General features: G+C 53.2%; 1 protein-coding gene across 7 annotated transcripts in view; it reads right to left on the bottom strand.

The window, feature by feature from the left end:
• The window catches only part of LOC310688868 (phospholipid-transporting ATPase ID-like), an 81,129-nt gene that overhangs the window by 45,435 nt on the left and 19,116 nt on the right, over positions 1–16,578 (bottom strand). For 5 of the 7 annotated variants that reach the window (XM_083465766.1, XM_083465765.1, XM_083465763.1 and 2 more), the window contains 3 exons: positions 8,918–8,976; positions 1,494–1,607; positions 104–202 (listed from right to left, as the gene is read on the bottom strand). In XM_083465766.1, the coding sequence (XP_083321892.1) occupies positions 104–202; positions 1,494–1,607; positions 8,918–8,976 (272 nt within the window). Of the gene's footprint in view, positions 1–103; positions 229–1,493; positions 1,608–8,917; positions 8,977–14,869; positions 15,073–16,578 lie in introns of all 7 variants that reach the window. The other 2 variants (XM_083465764.1, XM_083465769.1) reach the window with 2 other exon arrangements.

The following is a 16,578-nucleotide window of genomic DNA, read 5'->3' as shown; positions in this document are numbered from 1 at the left end:
GGAGGCCCACCGGGTGCAAAGAGGAAGCTGGGTGCTTGCTCCGAAGGGGTCGGCCACAGGTCAAGCTCTTTATGGGAGGCGTTGGCAGGCTCAAAATTCTTACCACGTCGTCAATAGCGTCCTTTGCTGCCGACACGGCCAGCACCAAGATGAGGGGAACCACCGTGGTGAACCAGGAGAGGGAAGAAATCTCAGGGATGAGCTGCAGGGGGGAAGAACAGGCAGAGTCTATCAGTTTGCATTGCTGAGCGCAAAAAGTATTGCTCTGATGTGTAGAGATCATTCCTATTCCAACAAATTCAAGAGGGTTCTGGAACCTTCTCTGCGTAAAAGAAACAGGCAGAAGGTTCATTATGTTTGGTTTCAACGTAATGAACCTTCTGCCTGTTTCTTTTACGCAGAGAAGGTTCCAGAACCCTCTTGAATTCTGGGAAGCTGAGTACAGCTGGTTTAAATTCTTCTCTTATCTCTTTCAGTCAAGGTCATGTTGACTATAATCAGATGCCAGAAGGAGCCCGGGCTTCACTTTCTCTTTCCGTCTCTCTTCCTTCTGATGTGATGTTCTGTATATAGAATGCTTAGTGTTAAGGTTTAGACTTATTATAAATTACTGTAAGTTTAAGTTGAGTCTTCTGCAACTGGACTTCTCATGGACAGGGCCAATCCTGAAGGTATGGGATTTGTGACCATTATGCTCATTTGCCTTCAGTAGCAGTAAAGCTCTGCTGGATGAAATACAATGGCCTCTGGTCTACTTTGTGGGACTCCTGCAACACGTTTAAGTTTTTACTCTGCTTACTATACACAGGGGCAAAGGAAGGGGGGCGGTGGGGGCAGTCAGCCCCGGGTGTCATCTGTGAAGCGGGTGACAAAAAGGCACACTGTAGGGGGCTTGAGCCACTGCCCCCATGCGCGGCGCCCCGCTGCCGCCATTGTGCATGGCAGATCGTCCCACCCGTCCCCTGCGCAGCTCGCCCCGCCCCCCGGGTGCACAGCATGGCCGCCGCTCTGGGAGCCCCTGCAGTCAACTCCACCACTGACTATACATTGGAATCTGCTCTGGATCAATATTGAATAGAATTCCATGACAAATTCATCCTAGAATTGCAGAGCTGGAAAGGAGCTCCAAGGGCCATCAAGTCCAAACACCAGCCGTGCAGGAATCACAGATCAAGTTCCCTTGACAGATGACCATCCAGCCTCTGCCAAAAAAATCTCCAAGGAGGGAGAGTCTGCCCCCTGTGGAGGGAGTCTGTTCGGCTGTCAAATGGCTCTATAAAGTGTTCATTAGAAGGGTCACCATCCGGTTTTGCCCTGCTTCCCTGCCAGAGGCTCAGCGCACTGCCAACCAGGATTTGGAATGCGCCCCATCCAAGTGCAGCTGGCAGGGCTGATGGAAGAGGGCGTCAGGTTGGGGAAGGCTGCCTCCGGATGCAGAAGGGGAGCAAAAGTGAGGGAAGAGACAGGAGGAGGAGGAGCTGGGGAACTCCTACCTGCAGGATGAGGAGGAAGAGGAAGTAGGCATTGGCCACCCGCTGGAACTGCTCAAACAGGTTGAGAGGCAGGAAGGTGAAGACGTTGTACTTGGAGGTTTGGATGGAGTTTCTCTGCAGGAAGAAAAGGCGGTGACTGAGTCCAGGAGAGAAAGGGGCATCTGGTCCACTTCCCACCCCTTGGCAGCAGACAAGGAGGGCAGCACGCCAGCAACCCCCCCCCTAAGGCAGCCACTTGTCCCAAGCTGACCAGAGCCTGATCTACAAGGGGGCTGCAAAGAGGTCCTGACCCCATGCTTCCCAAACTCCCATAAACTCATCCCCTGTGTCCCACCATAACCTATCAAAAGCATTATTCAGAACAGCAGCTTCCACGAACCACTCAGAAAGATAATAACGCAATAAAATTCAAAAGAGTAGTGATCAGTTGCACATTCATTCAAAATCCCATCAAAACCATTTGCTTTAATTATGGCAACAAAAGTCTCAAACTTGATCCAGTGCGACCAGCTTTGCAAAGTCTTGTTGTCATTTACACATCCATCACCCTCCCTGTTACCCCCTCAACTCTTTGGTGTTAAGACCAATAGATGTTTTATTGTTTGCCAAGAAAATTATGTGTCTATGGTTATTTTTGTAATTTGTGTATAATTTTGTACTTGTGTTTCTTTGTGTGTGTTTTTGTTGTTGTATAAATAAAGATTAAAAAAAACAAAAACCTCTTATCACCCCCTAGGTAATCCTCCAACCCCTGGGGTGGTACCACACACTTTGGGAGCCACTGGCAGTGGGGGAAGGTGACAACATAGGGGGGGGGAGCAGGAGGAGCCAAAGAGAATTCTGCTAGACACCACAAAGGGTTGGGGGAATAGGGAGCAGGGTCTCCATTTCATCCCCACAAGCAATGGAGAAAGTGAGTCAGCAGAAGCCCCTCAGTGTCCCTGGCCTTTGCCCCCACCCCAAGAGTTTCCTTGCTGCCTCAGGAGAAACAGAGTATTCCCCAGCTAATATGACATACAAAGAGCTGCTTCAGGGACTCAGCTCCCCCCCCCCCTTTGGCAGTAGATAAGCAGAAGACAGGAGTGCCTGGCGTGCTCTGGTCCAGGGGGTCACGAAGAGTCGGACATGACTAAACAACAACAACAACAAGTAGAACAAAGTGAAAGGAGTCTCTTACCAGTTAGAAATTTTAATGATCATAGTGAGAGAACAAAGAATCAATTTCTAGGAATGAAGGTGCCCCCACCCACTTCCCCCAAATCACCCACATCACTTCCGTGTCTTGCAACCTGATCTCACAACCACTTTGCTTTCTGTGCTGCCGCCCCTTATCTGCTCTCCTTGCCCTTGGGCTGAGCAGATGGACACTATCCAGCAAAAGGGAGTCTGTTAACTCTCTCTCTCTCCCAGTGTTTTGTCTCCTAGTTGTTCCCCACCCAGTATTTCCCAGCTTCTGCCTTCTGTGAAATGCCCCTCTGCAAACCACTGTTCCAAATCTATACTGTCCTCCTGCTCCTGGGAAGGTTCAGGATCCTGATCAGGATCAGGGGGAGAGGGAAGGCTCCCACCATTCCTCCTCAGCACGGTCCCTGACACCTGGTGGCTCAGAAGAAGGTGTGAATAATCAGGGGCTCCCTGGATGGAGGCAGAGAGAATGGGGGTCTCGCTTTCAGATCCACCCCAAGTCAAGGGCCAACAACCACGTTTCCTTCTTGGCGGCATGAAAATGCAAAAAAAAATAAAAAAAGAACCCCTCATCACTTTACAGGGAGCTGCTTTTTCAGAAGCTCAACCCGCCCTCAGAGGCACTTCAGCGGTTCCATTTAGGGGCCTGCTGAGAGTTAAATGTCCCATCTCTGCTCTCCGCGCCTCTTAATCTCCTGATCCGGGAAGGTGCACCAAACACTCACAGAGCCTCAAGATGGGCCAGGGGGACAGCCAGGATGCAGCAGAGGGAGGGGCCTGAGATGGCTAATCAGAGACACAAGCTCCACCATCATATAGAAGCATAGAACCATAGAATTGTATAGTTGGAAGGGACCCCCAAAGGCCATCTAGTCCCACCTCCTGCAGTGCAGGAATTGCAGCTAAAGCATCCCTGACAAACCGCCATCCAACCTCTGCTCAACCTCTTTCAGTGCAGGAGAGTCCACCACCTTCCGAGGGAGGTCAAATGCCTCTTCCCATCAGGAAGTTCTTGCTAATGTTAACTCAGAATCTCCTTCCTTGAGCTTTGACTTGGTTTGGGTCTCCCCCTGGAGCAGGGGACAACAAGTGTGACAGCCCCTGAGGTGTTGGAAGATGTCTCTCATAGCACCTCTCAGTCTCCTCTTTTCCAGGCTAATTATCCCCAGTTCCCTCAACCGCTCCTCATAAGGCTGGGTTTCCAGACTCTGGATCATCTTGGTTGCTGTCCTCCACACCCCTTCCTACTTGTCAATTTCCTTCTTTTTAAATTAAAATCCTGTGGTGCCCAGGACTGCAAGGCAAAAGAGGACCCCCATCTCAAGCTTTTTGGCAGAACTGAGCCAAGCCCAGCAGCTCTGGAAGGAGGCTCAGCTCACAGGCCTAATTCCGCAAAGTTTCTGAATGTTCTCCCAGATACATAAACCGGATGCAGGATTAATGCTTGCAGAAATGTGGAGGCGCCTTTCTAGAGTGCCTCTAGACACAGAAATGCTCGTGCAAACTCTTTCGCACTCAGGGCGATGCTGAAGTGGGGGCTTAGTTGGTGCCATCAAGTTCTGGGCTTCTCCCTTGGCTGCTCAGGCTGCCAGAAGCTTCCTAAATTTGGGGAGATGCCCCAGAGAGCAGCTGCGCTGGCTCAGCATCCCCTGCTCTTGCCGCCTTTGGGGATTCAGTCATTAGGAGACGGTGGAGCTAAGCACCCACTCTGCACGGATTGCAACGCACAGCACTGCCTCCACCTCCTCTGAAAGAGTTTTGGGTCCTCCTGCTGTGCTTAACAGGCGCTCTGTCTGACTGTGGCAGAGAGAAGATGAGCGGGGGATTAGCACTCGGCACATGCTCATCATTAAGCACCTTCCGTGCTGTGCTTGCCGTAATCCTCCCCCATATGATTGCTACCATTGCGTGAAGTTGCAACAGAAACATTCCCTTCCCAAGGAGACCCCCCTCTGCCCTGCGCAAGCGCTCTGCCAGAGAATCACAGCACCATAGAATTGTAGACTCGGCTGAAGCATCCCTGACAGATGGCCTTCCAACCTCTGCTTATAAACCTCCAAGGAAGGAGAGTCCACCACCTTCCACCCTGAAGCCAAACAGCTCTTGCCATCAGAAAGTTTTTCCTGATGTTTATTCAGACTCTCCTTTCTTGTAACTTGAAGCCATGCGTTCGAGTCCTACCCTCCAGAGCGGCAGAAAACAAGCTTGCTCCCTCTCCCATGTGACAGCCCTTGAGATATCGAAAGATATTGGATATCAGTCTTCTCTCCTCCAGGCCAAGCACTCGCAGCTCCTCCAACCACCTCTCAGAAAGACTCTGACCCGGCTGACCCGGACTGGGAGGCAGTGAGAGTGACACGGAAAGGCATCTCATTCACCTCTGGGTGAACTGGCAGGCAGAGGCTGCAGCCCTGCGATGTGCCAGCTCGCAACTGGCTGGGAGCTCAAGACAAGCAGCCGCACCTGGCCTGGGCTTGCAATAGCTTCCTCTTCTCCGCTTCCTCCATTTCTCTTGCTGCACAGGACCACACCGTGGGGGTGCCAAGAGGGCTGCAGCAGTGAGCCTTGGCAGGAGGCCCTTCATGTCACAGAATCACAGAACTGCAGTTGGAAGGGACACCAGTGGTCATCTAGTCCAACCCCCTGCAGTGCAGGAATTGCAGCAACAGAATCTCCAATAGGCGCTCATCCAAACTCTGTTTAGACTCTCCTTTCTTGTCATTTGAATCCCCCACCCAGGGATGGGTGACTGGATTCTTCCCCTGCTGCCAAAGTCCACGGCTGCACAAGGCAGGACTCTTAAGAGCAGCCAAGGTGCCCACGGGACGAGATCTATGCCTGGGAACGGCTTAGGGTAGATCGGGCTGTGGGTTCTGGTCATGACAGCTTTAGTGGAGCTTCCATGTTCAGAGGCAGCCTAACTCTAGAAACCTGTGGCTGGGGAGAATCAGCACAGGAGGGTTATGGCCCTGCTGCCCTGCTGCCCGGCTCCTCATTGGGGCACCCTCTTGGCCACTGCAGGAAAGATGCTGATGCTGGGGATTTGCTCCTTCCCTGAGTCACTGCAGGAGTCTCCTGGTATCCTGAGCTCTTCTGCCTTGGCCCAGCTGCCTGCTTGCCAACCTTGATGCTTGCATGATAGCACAGTTGGTCAGAGGCTGGTGCTGCTGATAACACCAAGGCGGCAGGCTCAACCCCCTATGGGGCAGCTGCATGTTCCTGCACTGCAGGGGGTTGGACAGATGACCCTCGGGGTCCCTCTACCATTTTAGGATTCTATGGCCTGGTCCTTCTCCAAGTGCTCAGTGGCCAAGCCAGGATCCTCAGCACCAGAGGCAGGGCCAGCCAGTCTGAGCTGCGGCTCCTGTGCCTTTAAGCGCCTTCTCTGCCCTTGGAAGAGGCGCCCGGTTCTCTTTCCTCCTCCCTGGGCAGCTGGGCTGGTTGACAGCCAAGGCCAGGCTGCCGGCCAGCCCATTTCCTCCTCAAAGTCATTTGCTCTCCTCCTCAGCCTGGTCGCCTCCAGACAGGCAGCCCCCACCAACTGTTCTGCTCCCAGCCCCCCTTGAGCTCAGAGGAGCTTCTGGGAAGTTGTCTGCCAAAAAGGAGAAAGGGCTGGTCAGCAGAGGAGGAAGCGGGAGATGCAGGGCCTGGGCTCTCTCTCTGCCCCAGGGTCCACCACCTTGACCAACTGGCAAGCACAGAATCCTAGAATTGTGGAGTTGGAAGGGACTCCCCAAATGTCATCTAGTCCAACCCCCAGCTATGCAGGAACTGCAGCTCAAGGATCCCTGACCGAGGGCCAGCCAAGCTCTGCTTTAAAAGACTGTAGATGCCACTTGTTCAGAGATACGCCCGTCTTCAGCAGATAGGGCGCCCTTCCAGAAAGCAGCTTTTGCTTCCAAAATAGCTCGCATTTGTACATGCCCCAAAGCAACCCCTTCTTTTCTCCCTCCAACTTCCTTCTCTGCCACGCTCACTGCTCTAATTGTTCTGTATTTGGTTTCCCCCTTTTCTTTTGGAATATTAAAAGCTGCCTTGTTCCTGGTCTGAGTTCTGACCCATCGTATGCCAGGGTCGGGCCTAGCAGGGTGCCACCTACAATTGGTACAAGGCAAAACAGCAAGCGCGGATACGCAGAGAGAGAGAGAGAGAGAGAGAGAGAGAGAGAGAGAGAGAGAGAAGGGCAGAGAGGGACTAGGTTTCCCTCCTCCTCCTCCACCCAGCTAAGGAGATCTGTGAGCAAAGTTAGCCTTCTTCGCCAGCCCTCGTGGATGGTGGCCTTGGGCGCCACTGGGCAGAACGGTGGGACATAAATCTAAACAGCTGCACATGCATTCAAAGGTGGACCAAAGTGCAGGCAGGAAGCTGGACTGAGCCCATTTCACTGAGAACGTGGATGCGCCTCCACATGGCATCCGGGATGCAAACCCCAAACGGATCCCAGCTCCCGATTCCTCAAGGGACTCATGATCAGGATCAGGGTGCCTGGCTCCAGAGACAGCCAGCACCATGCCTGGACAGAGGAGCCTCCACGGAGCCGGCTGCCCCCTAAGCTGCCCATAAGAGGACTGGGCAAATTCACAGAGAGAAAGGCGCTCAGTGTCAGAGGCATTATTCCCCCAAATGCCAGCTGCTGGTGGGCAGAGAGCTCTTGTGCGCATGCCCTGCTTGTGGGCTTCTCACAGGCAATTTGGTTGGCAGCAGTGAAAATGGGATGCTGGGGTGAGATGGCTCTTCTGTGGGCTGATTCAGCAGGGCTCTTCTGAGGGCCTTGCGTTCTGTTCCCTCCTCCTCCTCCTTCCAGGCCTGCAATGTGATCACACCTTCTTCCTGCCAGGCCTTTGCCCCCCTGGGCTGCTCACCAGCCTGGGGCTCCTGTTCTCACTCAAGCCTTCCTGCACAACACAGCAGCTTCAGGTGTCAGTTCGCAGCAAGGAGTGGGAATCCACAGCGCTATTTTGGGAAGGGAGAGGAGGCTTGGCGGATCTCAGGGCGACTGACAATGTGAGATTCGGAAAAGGTGGTGTGTGTTTGTGTGTGTCCTCGGCGCAGGCTGTCAGGCTCCTTGGCTTCCTCCCTCTTGCTTCCTTCCTCCTTGCAAAAAGGTACAGTCCGGGGTGACAGGTTCACACGGGAAGCTGAGGTTTCCCTGGCCCTGAGGCTCTGTGGCAGGAAAGCGCCTCGCGAGGAGGAAGGGGACTGGTTTGCCAAGTATCTTCAGCACCAGGAACTCGGCTGGAAGTCCCTCTGCACGAGCCCAGGGCTGGGCCACTGCCAGTGTTGCAAAGGCTGTCCGTGGGGCACACCCAGAACACCCCAGAGACTCTCTCCATCTGTGGGGGTACAGTGGGGCTCTTTGCTTCCACGGGGGGCTCACCCACACTTCAGCTTGTCCTGCACCTAAGAAGCACAAGTCTGAGCAACTTTGCCTCTGCCCCACCACTTTCCCCCAGAAAATGCTCCCCGCACTTCATTGGGGAAAAGAAGCCAAGTGCCATGGCGCCAGCAGTGCTGTCCAGAGCTCTGCAATGCTCTGGCTGCTCCCCTTTCCCGCTCCCTGCAAACATCTGTTTAGTGGGTGCTTTGCTTGAGTTCCTGCTTTTGCAGCTTTCCAAGACAGATCGTGAAGCTGAGGCTCCAAGACTTTGGCCACCTCGTGAGAAGAGAAGACTCCCTGGAAAAGACCCTGATGTTGGGAAAGATGGAGGGCACAAGGAGAAGGGGACGGCAGAGGAGGAGATGGTGGGACAGTGTTCTCAAAGCGGCCAGCATGAGTTTGACCAAACTGGGGGAGGCAGTGGAAGACAGGAGTGCCTGGCATGCTCTGGTCCAGGGGATCACAAAGAGTCGGACACGACTAAACGACTCAACAACAAGACCCCATTGCCAGCTGGAAGAGCCGCAACAAAACCAACACTCCCAGATGCCATTCAAGTGACACTCCAGCTGGTCAGGCATCAGCCGCCCCCTGGGATGGGTCACCCAGAGAGTATCATGGCCAAGTGGGGAGATTTGAACCCTGGTCTCTCAGGTCCTAGTGCAACTCTCTAACTGGCGGTGTGTAAAACTCAGCCTGGCAACTCCAAGGTGCTCCCCGCCCCCGCCAGCAGAGTACCTCCCCCCCCCGCAAGCTCCCCACACTCTCCAGATGGCAACTCTAAACAGGCACAGCTCTTGCTCTGCGACCATTTGGCTCGCGCTCGGCTAGCATGCGCAGCTGCTGGTGCCCAGTTACTCACGGCATATTCAAACTGGAGGTTGAAGGCTCGGTCGTTGGCGCGAAGGTGCCTCTCATGCTCTGTGGAGGAGAGAGAAGAGGTTAAGACAGAGGGACACAAAATGGGACTTGGACACAGCTTGGAGATGAGCTCTATGTGGGGCTACCTTTGAAGGTGACCCAGAAACTGCAATTAATCCAGAATGCGGCAGCTAGACTGGGGACTGGGAGCAGCCGCCGACACCATATAACACCAGTCTTGAAAGACCTACATTGGCTCCCAGTACGTTTCCAAGCACAATTCAAAGTGTAGGTGCTGACCTTGAAAGCCCTAAACGGCCTCAAAGGCCCAGTATACCTGAAGGAGCGTCTCCACCCCGGACACCGGGGTGCATCTCCCGAGTGTCTTCTGGCGGTCCCTCCCTGCGAGAAGTGAGGTTACGGGGAACCAGGCAGAGGGCCTTCTTGGTAGTGGTGCCCTCCCTGTGGAACGCCCTCCCATCAGATGTCAAAGAAATAAACAACTATCGGACTTTTAAAAGACATCTGAAGGCAGCCCTTTTTAGGGAAGCTTTTAATATTTCATGAATTATTGTGTTTTAATATTTTGCTGGAAGCCGCCCAGAGTGGCTGGGGAAACCCAGCCAGATGGGCGGGGTATAAATAATATATGATTATTATTATTATTATTATTATTATTATTATTATTATTATTATTATTTATTAGAGATACATGAAAATCATAGAACTGTGGAGCAGGAAGGGACCCTTATCTAGTCCAATGCAGGAATGACACTTAGAGAATCCCTGACAGAGGGCCGCCCAACCTCTGTTTAAAAATCTGTTTATCCATGTTCTTAAACGCAAGTGTGGCCATGAGCTGCAACAGCTACACTCTGCCTCCAGCTGGCAATGCGTCTGAATCCCAGTTGCTTGTTTCCCATAGGCAGAACCGGAGGCTGGACTAAGTGGGTCTCTGGCCTGATCCAGCAAGCTCCTCTGATGTTCTCCCTCCCCAAGGTGTCTGTGGGTCCTGCAGCCACTGGGGACCGGCTAGAGGTGGGATGCACATCCAGGAACGCCCTTCCTCTTCCTGCTTTACAAGCCACCTGCCGGGAGCCAGCACCACCGACACCAGGCTAAGGTCTGTGCAGAACTGATAAGGCCGGGACCCAAAGGTCTGTGCAACCCAAGGATGTTGCCTGGGACAAAGGTTAAGGGTGGAGGAGATAAAGGCAGAGCGAAGATGAGATAGGAGTCATAAAACGGGACAGGAGTTGCAAGGAAAGCAAGGGATGGAGGACACACCAGGACACCTTCAACTCCCTCCCAAGGAGGGAGCTCTGGGCGTGGATCAGGCCAAAGGGGGCCCATCCTGTCCAGAGACCTGTTTTTGGCAGTAGCCAACCAGAGAGGAAGCTCAAATGCAGGACTAGATGCAGCAGCCACGTTCTAAGCCTCTTGCTGTTCCCATCCTGTCTCTGATCCTGGAAGCCGCATGCATCCATCGAGGCTCCTTCCACTGGGGGTCTTCTGATCCTCCCCCCTCCCCCCTTTTCAGCTGCTGTTGACCGCCCGCTCCCAGTCTATTCTGGACTCCTCCTCAAGGAGGAGGAACCAAAGAGCGCCAAATCAACACGGAGGGCAGAAACCTGAATTTGGCAACCTCTGATGGAATCCCACCTACAAGGTGTTGAGAACCTGGAAGGGTCCTCTGCATGGCAGCTCTTGAACCCCAGGGAGGGTGAAGACAGAAAAGCAGAGCAGGGAGATTTCTGGCACCCAGCACAGAACTGAAGAGTTGGAAGAGACACCAAGGGCCATCTAGTCCTCCAACGCAGGAATCACAGCTGAAGAAAACCCCGACAGGTGGACATCTCTGCTACAAAACCTCCTGCGAAGGAGAGTCCACCGCCTTCCAATGTTGAGTCAGAATCTCCTTTCTGGCCATTTGGTTCAGGTCCTACACTCAGAGCAGCAGCAAAGAAGCTTGCTCCATCCCTAGAGATATCTGAAGAGGGCTCTCCTATCACCGCTTCTCTTCCATGGGCTAAACTCCCTCAACTGTTCCTCCTAAGGCTTGGCTTCCAGACCTTCATCACTGCCCAGGATTCTTCTGCCCACAGAGCCAAGCCTGCGCCATGAAGCTGCTGAGAGGCAGCAGTGGGTCTCCTGGCCCAGGAGAGCTTGACGCCTCAAAGCACCAGCCGCCGCCATCCAGCCTGCCTCTCCCACCAAGGCCCATAGACAAGGCTCCACCTCATATATGAAGATCACTGCAGATGGTGACAGCAGCCACGAAATTAAAAGACGCCTGCTTCTTGGGAGAAAAGCAATGACAAACCCAGACAGCATCTTAAAAAGCAGAGACATCACCTTGCCGACAAAGGTCTGTATAGGTAAAGCTCTGGTTTTCCCAGTAGTGATGTATGGAAGTGAGAGCTGGACCATCAAGAAGGCTGATCGCCGAAGAATTGATGCTTTTGAATTCTGGTGCTGGAGGAGACTCTTGAGAGGCCCATGGACTGCAAGAAGATCCAACCTCTCCATTCTGAAGGAAATCAGCCCTGAGTGCTCACTGGAAGGACAGATCCTGAAGCTGAGGCTCCAAGACTTTGGCCACCTCAGGAGAAGAGAAGACTCCCTGGAAAAGACCCTGATGTTGGGAAAGATGGAGGGCACAAGGAGAAGGGGACGACAGAGGACGAGATGGTGGGACAGTGTTCTCGAAGCTACCAGCATGAGTTTGACCAAACTGCGGGAGGCAGTGGAAGACAGGAGGGCCTGGCGTGCTCTGGTCCAGGGGGTCACAAAGAGTCGGACACGACTAAACAACAACAGCAACATCATCATATATGAATGGCTGCCGGGAAGCCAGGAGGGGATTCTGACTGAGCTTTGCCCATCTCCCTCCTCTGCCTTGGAGGGTGGCAGCCCTCCTCTTGGGGTGAATCCATGGTGTGACCTGGTCTGCTCAGCCCCCTGGCATTTATCTCCCATGGCCGATGGGCTGCCTGAGAGCAGGCAGTTTGGGGTTCGTAGTTAATGGTAAGTATAATCCCCATGTTTGATCTATCAATTGCTAGTTTGTGGGGTGCTGCAAAATGTGGGGGGTTTGCTGCAAAATGCTGCAACCCCCCCAAACCCTGGCAAAACTTTGGCACAGGTTTGGAGAGGACCCCACATTTTGGGGTTCAGAGTTAATGGGTCTGCAAAAGATGCCTCTCAGCCCCTTGCATTTAAGAAATGGGGCAGGAGGAGGCACAACGACTGTCAGGTCAAGAAGACCCAGATTTGAATTCCTCACTGAAACTCATGGCTGGGTCAGGAGATGCACATCAACCCACATATTTGGGAGGGAAGGCAGGGAGGTGGGGAAAGAGTGGGGTTTTTTGTTTTGTTTTTAAGTACACTGGAGGGAATGACTCATCCAACCTCCGATTTCACAATGTGGAAAATAAACAAGATTCTCGCGGCAGAAACTGGAGCCCTTTCTCTCCGCTGCCCCAGGCAGTGAGATTTGGGAAAGATGCCACAGAGCAACATCTGGACAGTGGGCGGGACATCTGGGCTGGCGGAAGGGGCTGCTGCTGCTCCTGCCGAACACACAAACTCAATGGGGCATGAAGTCAGCAGCAACGGTGGTGGTGTGACAGGTTGCAACCTCAGCCCACCTGGTGCAAGAAAGGAGGAAATTGCCCAGGACTGAGTTGGGCCTGCCTAGTACAGAGATACCTTCTCCCCACCCAACTCCAGTGCAGGGTTGCGGTTGTGATTGACTCCAAGCTGCCTCCCTCAACGGAGAACACAAGAAGAACCTGCAGGATCAGGCCAAAGGATCTAGTCTAGAATCCTGTTCTTGCAGTGGCCAACCAGAGGTCATAGAATCAAAGAATTGCAGAGTTGTACGCCCCCCCCCCCAGGATCATCTAGTCCAGGGACATCCAACTTCCAAGAGACTCTGATCTACTCACACAATTAAAAACTGGCAGGAACACGAAGAGGCGGACACAACTAAACGACTCAACAACAAAGCAGGTGTTAAAATCTAACTGAGGTTTCTGAATCTTGGAATATCCAGGCTAGCCTTCTCGTAAGGGAAGGAGAGCCAAGGAAGGGGCTCTGTGGGGGAGGGCAAATGGGTGGGGCCCACCTGTTAACTCACAGGTAAGGGGGGAGGACAAAAGCCAGAGTTTAGAGTTGAATTTTGAGTGATGTTACCTAAAATCAAGGCAGCAAGCAGAGAGAGAGGCTGACTTCTGCTTGAATTCAAGGCTGCATCTCTGGGAGAAACAAGACTCTTTTGGGGTGTCAGTGCTGTGAACCCCTCTTTCGCAGGCTCAGGCGGCATGTATGTGTCAACAAACCATCGATCATAAAGACACCAGTGTGTCTTCACTGCGCCTCATTCCCAAATGCAAACACGAACTCTGGGCAAGTACTTGGAACCCCTGGAATCTCCCACCATTCAGAGATTGCGGGGCAGTGCGCAGTGCACATATGACCGCAGGCGCATGCAAGCACTTGTGGCATTGCACCTCTGCTCCACAAGCGAGTTGTGTGCAGGTGGCACGAACCCCCTTCTCTCGGCCACAGATCTTCAGACCCTTTTCAAAAGCCATGTTCTTAAAAGATGCTCCCACAGGAGCCTCATAGTCTCTAAAGGAGGAGATGAAACCTTTAATTTTCCAGAGCGTCTTAAAATAGCACCGGTGCCGGTGGGAGAGTTGTGACACCAGTCCTGTCACAACAATGTGTTTAAGATTTCTATCCTGTTCTTACGCTGTGGGATGAGTGCTCAAGGATGCGCTCCGCGAGGTAAAATGTTGCGTCTAGTCCAACCTGCTGCAATGCAATGCAGGCTTTGTTTATTCCGCTGCGAGAGATAAGACACCCTGGCAGACTCGGACGCCCTCTTCCTCGCTCTGTCACCAGTGTCACGGCTGACACCTGGGTTCAAAGTCAAGGATCTGGGGGCAGCCCCACCCCCCCCAGCTCACTCACCCGAAAGGACAAGCTCTGGCCGCTCAGCCGCAGTCTTGGCCCTCCTTCTTGAGAGGTGGTGGGACTCCAGAGACCTCAGAGCCATTTCTGGTCTGGCGGATAATGGCTGGATTCATCCGCAGGAATCCAGAGAGCCTTTCTCCAGAGTAGGGGGGCCAAGACAGGCTGCCTGCCCTCAGCGAAAGGGTCAATGATTAAACAGCAAGAGAGATAAGGGGAACTGGAGCCCAGGGCTTCCCCAGACAGCAGGGCTTTTGTGCAAGGAATCTGCAGGGAGGACTGAATTGCTGAGCACGATCCAGCAAACACCTCGGCTGCTGGGGGTCACAATGTCTTGGTGTTCCCCAGGAGCCCCTAGGGAAATGTGGGGGGGGGTCTTTCTTCCGAAAAGCAAAGCCATTGAGGTTGCACTATGTGGAAGAGGGTTGTGTGTCTCAGGGCCCTACTGGTCAGTGTCCATGTCATCTACAAAGGATGGTTGGCTTTTGCTGTTTTGTGTTCATGATTTATACCTCTAAACCGCCTTGAGTCCTTATTAGGGGAAAAGGTGGGGTATAAATAATTATAATTATTTCTCACAATCTGATGTTTCATTGCAAGCCACCCTGCATGGACTTTAGTGGAGAAATGCAGAGTGGAAGAAATGGAAACAAGCAAAGGCATAAAGAAAAAGGGGCAACTCTCTCATGCGCCACAATCTTTGTGCCATTTAGGAGACTTGGGAGAAGTGCCCCTGTCAGTCAAGCAAGCAGGCAGACACCCGTCACAGCTACACCATCTATGCAGAGCAAACTTAAAGCACTTAGCCCCCTCCCCAAAATCCTGGGAACTGCAGCTGACCTCCTCACGGAGCTAGAGTCCTCAGCACCCTCCGTAAATCCCAGGTCCCTCTGGTTAGTGAGCTGGCGCTATGGGGCCCTGACTCAAGTCTACTTTAGCGCTAAGAACAAATGCTGTTATTTATTCGCACCTGTCGAGGCCCAGGAAAGGAGGGCATCTAAACGGTGATACTGACGGCGGACACCGTTCTCACTCATGAATGCAGCATCTGGCGGCACCGCGGGAAGAATCTACCCCATTTTGAAGAAATCAGTCCAGGCAAGAGAACTCCATGGCGCTGTGGGCAGGATTGATTGGCAGGTGTCTCTCGCTTACTAAGGAGCTAGAGGTCCCCTGCAGAGAGGAGGGAGGGAGGGGCAGCAGAAGCGTTATCCATTCGCTCACTCACACGCAAAAATTGTGTAGTAGATAGGTAGCCGTGTTGGTCTGCCATAGTCAAAATAAAAAATTCCTTCCAGTAGCACCTTAAAGACCAACTAAGTTAGTTCTTGGTATGAGCTTTCGTGTGCATGCACACTTCTTCAGATACCAAAAATTGTGGTCACATTACCGCAAGTCGCCACTGCTTCCTCTACCTGGTTCTAACTCCCGCCAACTACCTGGGAAGTTGATGGGTCTCCTAGAGTGATAAAGAGGAGGGACTGTGCTCCCCCCACCTCCCTACCTACTGGGAGGTCAAACCCAAGAAGGATCCTCCCCATGAGAGCAGCCCAGCAGAGGCCACCAGCAAGTCACCTGCCGCAGGTGACTCAGGTAAGGGTCACACCTCAAGGCAGAGAAGCCTGTGACTTCAGGGCAGACAACCTCTTCTGCCTGCGCTAGGTCCCAAGAGCAGCCCCCACCCAGGGACCAATAAAGGGGTCTTGGGGACCCCCTTGTGCCAGCGGAGCCCTTCAGGTGCCACCTGACTGTTCACAACTAGCCATACTGGTTGGGGCTGGTGGAAGCTGTAGCCCCTGAAGCAGAGGGTGCCAGACTTGATGGTTGGGCTCAGGAGAAAGTTCTGGGAGCTGGAGGTGATGGGGGGGGGGCTTGGATCCCTTGCACTTTGCATGCACATTGTGTCCCAGATTCCTGTGACACAGGTCTTTGACAGCTTCTGTCAGTCAGCAGAGACACTCCTGAGTCAGATGGAGCAGGGCCAGGACTCCAGAGAAGGTGGCTTGCTGGGTGGAGTCTGCTATTTGTGTTTCCCAGAGGTGGACTACAGATGACTAGCACAGGTAACTGCAGGCAGGTGGGCTTTTCCTTTGGAGTAGCCCCTTTTGTGGCAGGGATGCTCCAGGGCGCCTTCGAGGCTGAAGTGACAAGTCCCTGCAGGAGGGGTGCTCCTGGTATAAAGGTGGGAGATCCAGCTAGGTAGCCCAGGGTCTTGTGCCTGCCAACACCACCCACTGCAAAGCGGAGGGGGACCTCCTGAAGCCCCACAGCTCTTAGACCAGCTGCTGGGATTGGAGCAGGCGAAGTCTCCTGGTGTGCCAGAAATGATCTCCAGACTTTTCCTGGGAGCTCTTCTTTTGCCATCATCTTGGTTCTGGAAGTGGGGAAGGGATGGAGGAGATTCCCTGTGAGCAAAGCATGGGATTGATCCAGGAGAACCTCATCAAAGCTGGACTCAGGAGACCTTCCAGCAACTGGCCCAGGAGACCAACGGCCGACAAGTCCCACGAGTCCCTTATGCTCCACACAGAAGTTCAGGGGACGGTGGCAGTGTGGTGGGAGGTCTTCTTGTTGATGCTAATGCTGCCGCAACCAGATGTATTCTGTCTGAACCACCAGGGACAGCCTCCCTTTCCCAGGACAAAATATTCCATTTCACTCTGGGGTGGAGAAGGGTCA

The sequence above is a fragment of the Podarcis liolepis genome (genome assembly GCF_965112155.1).
Source record: "Podarcis liolepis genome assembly, chromosome: 11".
NCBI lineage: Eukaryota > Metazoa > Chordata > Lepidosauria > Squamata > Lacertidae > Podarcis > Podarcis liolepis.
Note: the sequence above shows the minus strand (reverse complement) of the source record. Positions and strands in the feature narration are given on the sequence as shown.